The sequence below is a fragment of the Tupaia chinensis genome, unplaced genomic scaffold (genome assembly GCF_000334495.1).
Source record: "Tupaia chinensis unplaced genomic scaffold, TupChi_1.0 Scaffold000493_1, whole genome shotgun sequence".
NCBI classification, from domain to species: domain Eukaryota; kingdom Metazoa; phylum Chordata; class Mammalia; order Scandentia; family Tupaiidae; genus Tupaia; species Tupaia belangeri.
In genome coordinates this window covers 663872-671098 of record NW_006160005.1, presented here as the reverse complement: position 1 = coordinate 671098, position 7227 = coordinate 663872, and the positions used below count along the sequence as shown (strand labels likewise).

The 7227-nt window shown below is 49.1% G+C and overlaps 1 protein-coding gene across 1 annotated transcript in view; it reads left to right on the top strand.

Moving 5' to 3' along the window:
- The first annotated feature begins 5535 nt into the window (after window positions 1-5535).
- CCDC42 (coiled-coil domain containing 42) overlaps window positions 5536-7227 on the top strand; it is a 17268-nt gene continuing 15576 nt past the window's right edge. The window contains exons 1-3 of the mRNA XM_006156400.1: window positions 5536-5842; window positions 6181-6286; window positions 6593-6697. Of these exons, the coding sequence (XP_006156462.1) occupies window positions 5760-5842; window positions 6181-6286; window positions 6593-6697 (294 nt within the window). The 5' untranslated portion in view covers window positions 5536-5759. The remainder of the gene's footprint in view (window positions 5843-6180; window positions 6287-6592; window positions 6698-7227) is intronic.

Here is a 7227-nt window from a genome sequence, read left to right as displayed (position 1 = left end):
CCCTCTCATTCTTCTTTCTCAACATATTCTTAAGTGCTCTAATTCTGCAGATGAGCTTTTACGTTATTTTATCAGCTTCTGGGGAAAAAAAGAAATATCTCTGGGATTTTGATTGCAACCACATTCAAATTCCTAAATTTATGTGAATGGAATTACAAGACTGAGCCATCTTTCAGAAATTTTGTCTCTATTCAGTCTTTTTTTGTATCCCTCAGTGAAGTTTTTTTTTTTTATTTTACTTTTAACAGTCCTACATATTTCTTGTTAAATTTATTTCTAAGAATTCTTTTTTTGCTGCCTCAAGTGGATATTATTTTCTATTATTATTTTTTTAAACTATGAAAGTAATACATAATCATTATTTGTTAAAAATCAAACAATACAGGAATCCAAATAATAAAAAGTGAAAAAACGTTCAAAACTACCTCTCTGACCCCGTGCCATTTCTGTCTCCACAAGCAGAGTAATATTCTTCTAGAGCTTTTTCCATACTTTTTTTTAAAGAGAGATTTTTGCTCTAGGGCACATGTGCTCACTGAAAAGACAGAGGCAGAGAAAGAAAAAGTGAGAAATCACCCTCCAGGGAGGATGGCCACACTGCAATCCCTTCTCCTCCATTCTCCTCTTGAGATTTTGGTCACCCATGCACTCGTGCCTAGTGTGAGTTTCAAGTTGCCAGGTCCAGGACTTGAAACCTGGTTGACCAGGTGGGAGTCCAGTGCCTTACCTACTGTGCCACCTAATGGCCCCACTTTTTCTATACTTTAACACACACACTCACACACACACACATGCACACACACACTGAATAGAAGACTTTGTACATACTGCATTTTGTTTTTGTCGCCTAGCAATTAATCATAGATATCCCTCCATGTCCATGCATATAAATCAACCTCATCAACCGCATTCTTCTCATAAATTGCGTAGTATTACATGAAATGCCAGTCACCGGGCCGACCCTGTAACATAATGGTTAAGAGATCCAAATCCCACATGACCCACTAGAGCTTAAATCCCAGCCCTGGTGGCTTGAAAAACACATTGGGTGTGCGGGCATGCCCCAAATACAGACAGGATGGAGAAGTGGAGGAAAAGGACTGGCGAGTGACCACACTCCATTGGGAGGTGCTTCCTCTCTCTCTCTCTTTATTTTTCCTGTCTCTCTCTGGTGAACAAACGTGCCCTCTAGCAGTAATATTTTTAACCACTTTAATTATTTTCATTAATTAATCATTCTCTTGGGTTTTCACAGGACATGGTCACAGCAACAGCAATGATATAAATCAGAAAAAAAAAAAAACCTTAATTTTCTTTTGTTTTTGTAACAGCTTGTGCATCCCAAACAGTGTTAAATGATAGTAATGACAACAGAAAGTTTGTCATGCCCTAATTTAAACAAGAATGTCTTTAATGTAAATGTTAATGTTATCTGCTGGGTTCTGATCATTTTTATCATGTTAATAAAGTGCTTTGTATACTACTAATTTTTTTGGGGGGGGGAGAGGTTTTTGCTATAGGGCGCGTGCACTTGCCAGGCAGACAGACAGAAAGTGAGAAATCACCCCCCAGGGAGGATGGCCATGCCGCAATTCCTCCTCCTCCTTTCTCCTCTCAGGATCCTGGACACGTACGCACACGCACCCGGCATGAGTTTAAGCCACTGGGTCCGGGACTGGAACCACGGTCGACTACATGGGAGTCCAGCAACATAGCCATTACACTAACTGCTGTTCCCAATGAATGTTGAATTTTTCAATGCCACGTTGACATCTATCACAATAACCATAATCTTCTGTCTTTAAACATACTGACAGAAGTAATTTTGCTAATGGATTTCCCACTAGTAAACCATTTTGTACTCATGGCCCTGGCAAGTCATCCTTTTAACGTTGCACTAAATTAAATTTGATAATACATCCATTAAGATTGTGATTGGCTTTTTTTTTTCTTTAATTAGCTAGACAACAATTACTTTCTTTATTAAGCTCTGCTTTCTGTTTATTCCCAAATACTTGTTATTAATTGCTGGAGGGTGTGTGTACTGCCAGACAGAGAGACAGAGAAAACCCCTCAATGGGGTGTGGTCACATCACAATCCCTTCTCCATTTCTCCATCCTATCAGGATTTGGAGCACACATGCACACATGCCCAGCAGATTTCTCAAGCCACCAGGTCCGGGTCTTGAACTGTAGTTAGCCATGTGGGATTCAGTTCCCTTAACCACTAAGTTACAGGGCCACCACCCAACACTCTCTTAATTCTCAAAATGAGCACAGAACAAACTGGTTTGATGCTCATTGAAAGAGTTTCCTCTTTCTAGGAACACGACTTCACCACCACCTTACAAGGGACTGGAAACCGAACTGCGAATAGTTCCCACTAGAGATCTACCAATGGCAAATGTGGTGAATTTGTTAAGAACAGAAGAACCTGGGACCAGCAGTTAGCGTAATGGCTATGTCGCTGAACTCCCACGTAGCCTACCGCGGTTCGAGTCCTGGACCTGGTGGCTTAAACTCACGCCGGGTGCGTGTGTGTGAGTGCCCAAGATCCTGAGAGGAGAATGGAGGAGAAGAGATTGCAGCATGGCCATACCCCCTGGGGGGCGATTTCTTGCTTTATATCTCTCTGTCTTCCTCTGTCTTTCAGAAAAGAACAGAAGGACCTTTTCTGTGAGGTCTATCTTTCCCCTTGCACAGTGACCTTGGAGGTCACAGATGAATAGTGCGATGCTGCAAGACGAAAGGGACTTCAATCTCTGATCACTACTTGGGAGAGAAGGGGAGCTGCCCCTCGGAAAATCCACACTGGATCTTGTTAGGCCATTGAGACTCCAGGTTGTTTGTCATTAGTCGATATGCTTGACCTACAGAAGATTTCCATTTTCTGTAACATCCATTTAAAAAAAACATATTTTATTTATTTACTTCTTTTAAATTTTGCTATAAAGTGCATGTGCTCGCTGGAGAGAGAGAAAGAGAAAGTGAGAAATCACCTCCCCACTAGGGGATATGACCATGCTGCAATCCCTTCTCCATTCTCTCAGGATTGGAGAATGCATGCGCATGTGCCCTGTGTTTTTGTTTTGTTTTGTTTTGTTTTGTTTCTTTCAAGCCTCCAGGTCTGGGACTCAAACCTAGAAGTCCATTTTATGGGATCTAGTGCCTTAACCATCATGCCACCTGCTGGCTCTGTAACACCCATTATGAAATGTATTGAACATAACTTACCTGCCTGGCTCCACTTACATGAATTATGAATGTAATATTGATATGGAGTGGAATATGAAATAACGGGCAAAAAGTGACTTCCTCACACCCAATACTCATTCGGTACTCAGTAAGCTGGCCTCTACTGTGTTCGTGCATTCCGCTGCTCTGTGTGCTGTGATAGTTTTATGAGATATTAACTTGTATCTCTTTTCCTGATATTCCTTCCTGCCTCTCTTCTAAGCAGATAGCTGTCTCAGAGGAATGATAGGATAGGCTAGAAAATGGAAAGTGCTTTTGGTTTCCAACAACCCAAATCCAATAGACAATTGGACTAAATCCATTTGGTCAAGAGCTTTGTTGCCTCAGAAGCAAAAATCAGATAGAAAAGGGTGAGTGGAGGTTGAGAGAGAAAGGGGGTTTGAAAAAAGCAGGGCTTGAGACCAGCAGTTAGCATAATGGCTATGTTGCTGAACTCCCACGTAGTAGACCGTGGTGGCGTAAACTCACGCCGGGCACGTGTGCATGTGTGCCCCAGATCCCGAGAGGAGAATGGAGAAGGGATTGCGGTGTGGCCATACCCCCTGGGGGCTGATTTCTACCTTTCTATCTCTCTGTCTCTGTCTTTCTGGCAAGCGCACGCACTCTATAGCAAAAACCTCTCCAAAAAATAAAAGCAGGGCTCACCCTGAGAGGGCACAGACTTCTGTGAATCCGAGTCTGCCCTGTGTCCTGCCCCCACAACCCCTAGGAAAGCATTGAGGCCTCAGTGAGGCCCCAGAGCGGATGGCAGTGCTCTGCAGGAATCAACACTGTCTCAGTCACCAAGGGAGGCAGCAGAAGGAGCTTTCAGACAGGAGGAGGTGACCAGGCCGGGAACATGGTGTCTCAGCAGCTGCCTGCACCAACCCACCTGGCCCTGACCGGCCTGGTTCACAGATGGCCAAAGGTGTGTCTTCTACACCAAGGCAGTAGGACTCCAGGCACAGACAGCTCCCTCCTCAAGAACTAGCTTTAAATAGCACCCACACGGAGCTAGGAAGGGAAGGATAAGCAAAGAAGAGCCCCACTCCTTTGAGGAGTGGGATCAACGGTGTTCTCACTGTGGTTCTATGGGCCTGTTGCTGGTTTTGTTCATTGCTTTTGTTTTTTTTTTCTTTTTGGAGAGGTTTTTGCTGTAGGGGGCATGTACCCACACAGAAAATGAGAAATCATCCCCCAGGGGGAACGGCCACACTGCAATCCCTTCTCCTCCATTCTCCCCGCAGTGTAATTTTAAACCACTGGGCCTGGGACTTGAACTGCGGTCAACCACATGGAAGAACAGTGACACAGCCATTATACCAGCTGCTGGTCCCCCTGCCGGCCTGTTTCTCTAGGGTGTTGAGGTGGAGACCCAGCTCTGATTTAGGGGCTAAGGGTGGGGTTTGGATGGCCAGGGGGCAAGGGGGCAGGTGTGGAGTGGGTAGAGACTGCCTGCTGAGCCCCTGGGGCTGCCTGGAAGTGACATGCATGTGTTATGTCCAGCCTGGATGGGAAGCGCCCAAGGGGGCGTAGAGGGGCTGGGTGGGCAAGATTCCCCACTTTCTCCCTCCTGGACTGAGATTTAGAGCTGCACAGGTGGCCAGCAGAGGGCACCAGAGGACCGTGGGCAATGTGGCAGGAGTGTGATCGCTGAGCTTGGGGACATTGCCCTGGTGGGAGACCTCCCCCCACCCTGGGAGACCCCCACCCTCCCTGCTTGACTCCGACTCCAGGAGAACAAGCTCAAGGTCATGGCCAGGGTCCAAACCCGCACAGGGCCCCGCAGTGGCCGCCACCTCTCGCAAGATCTCCGTTAGATGTTGGACCTCAGCCTGACCGACTGGGGAAGGCAGCCTCCTGAGTGAGAGAGGTCGAATGTGGGGCGTTCTACACCTTGTTTGACAGATCTTTATATTTAAATTTTCTGCGAACCTCCTAAGCTGGCCTAGTCTAACCTCCCGGGACCCTCCCCAGGTGCCCAGGGCCCCTTAATCCCTGGGGTCTTGCCCCAGGTGGGCTTCCAGGCTAAGCACTTCTCTCTCTTTCAGGCCACTGACACCCTCTGCACCTTGAGGGACGCCCAGGAGCCTTGGACAAGGCCACCGAAGCACCCAGGCCCCAGCACTATGGCAACTGCTACTAACCTGCTCAAATTTCTTCCCAGAGTTCTGGAGGGGTAAGGGCAGGCGCAGAGAGCCCAGCAAGACTGGGGTCAGTGGGGTTAGAGGTCAGAGGGCAAAGCCTAGCTTCCACTTGTGGCTGTCAGAACCAGGCAACCTGTTGCTAGGTAACCAGCTCTCCCATCAGCACCCCAACTCCTCATCAAGCTGTGGATCCTCGGCCTCTGGCCTTCCTCTGCAGAGTCTCCAGTGTCCACCCTCCGCACAGCCCTGAAAGTAGGAGGAGGGGAGAAGCAGGAGCCCGACCACACCCTGTTGCCTGTGGGCCTGTGGCTCTGCTGTCTCTGTCATTCACCCTTTTACTGTGCAGTCAGCGGCCCGGGCCGCTAGCTCGCTGCCACCATGAGTCTGGGCATCATGGAGGAGGAGGACCTGGCCGAGTACTTCCGGCTGCAGTACGGGGAGCGGCTGATGCAGCTGCTGCAGTGAGTGTCCCAGGACCTGGCCAGCCCATCCGCTCTGGGCCAGGGCCCTCCAACCAGTCCCACATCCCTTCCCAACCTGTCCCTCTGCTCCTGTAACCAGCACTCCAAGTCACCCTGGTGTCAGTCCACCCTGTCGCCCTGTCCCCCGTTAGCACTCCACCCCAGCTTGTTCCCAAATGCCGGCACGGCCCTGTCCTTCTCAGCATGGTATTCCCTTTGCTCAGGCTGGAGAGAAGACTCTCCCCGCTCCCTGGCTGTCCATCGCCATGGGCACCCCCAACCCCAGCCTGACCAGCCTCGAATCCCACAGACCTCTCTCTTGCCTGTGTTTTGGGCAGGAAGTTCCCCAGTGTCGAGGAGCAGTCGGAGTCTCCATCTATCCGACTGCTGGAGAAGAAGAAGGAAGCCAAGGTCATGCATCTTGCGATGGAGCAGAAGAAGGAGGTGGGATGGGGGATGGGGTGCAGGAGGGAGGGTGAGGGGGCTGGGGCTCAGGGAGAGCCCTACCTATGATAGGTGGAGGCTCGAACCCCCAGTCCTGGCTGGTGGTTCTGGAAAGGATCTGAGTCTTGGGGGTTCTAGTGTCTTGGGACAGGACACTCTGCTCTGAGCCAGTCCTGTGGTGGAAAGTAGGAGGCCTCCTGTTGACCCTCCAGGCCTGGGATAGAGATTTGGGGCAGGAGCCACCGGGGTCTTCCTCAGTATTTCTGTCAGGGGCCCTCCTGACCTCTCTGTTCTCCACCCCCGAAGACATTTCAGCGCAGGATGGAAACCCTGAACCTACGCTGGGAGGAACTGGGCGTCAGGGAAGCCCAGCTGAAGGCCCACATCCAGAAGTTTGAGCAATTCATCCAGGTCTGAAGGGGTGGGGGCTGTTGCAGTGGGCGGGGCTGGGGGGAGCATGCTCTGCACAGTGACCCTCCTCCTCCTCACTTTGCTGACTCCTCCAGAGCCTCCAACAATGCCGTGGGTGTGCTTCACCTCCCCTCCCCTTCCTACTGCTCAGTTTGTAATTTCCTGTTTACCCATGAGCCTCTGCCTGTTCCCTTGCTAGTATCCGGTATGTAGTTTACCCAGTGAATGAATGAATGAATGAACCACAGTCAGAGCTAAGCACTGGAAGACACCACAGTGAATAAGACAGGGTTTTAGCTCCTCACCCTCCCACCCCTCTGTCCTCTGAAGGTGCAGGCAGGGAACAGTTGAAAGACCAGGCACCAGAGTCTGTTCTGAGACAACCTCTTTCAGTCAGTCCTTAAAAGAGTGATTTAATTATCTTAAAATCTAAGTATCCATATTTTTTCTTTTTTCTTTTTTTAAAGGTTTTTGCCATAAGGTATGTTCACTCGCTGGAGAAAAACCGTGAGAGGGAACGAGAAGTCACA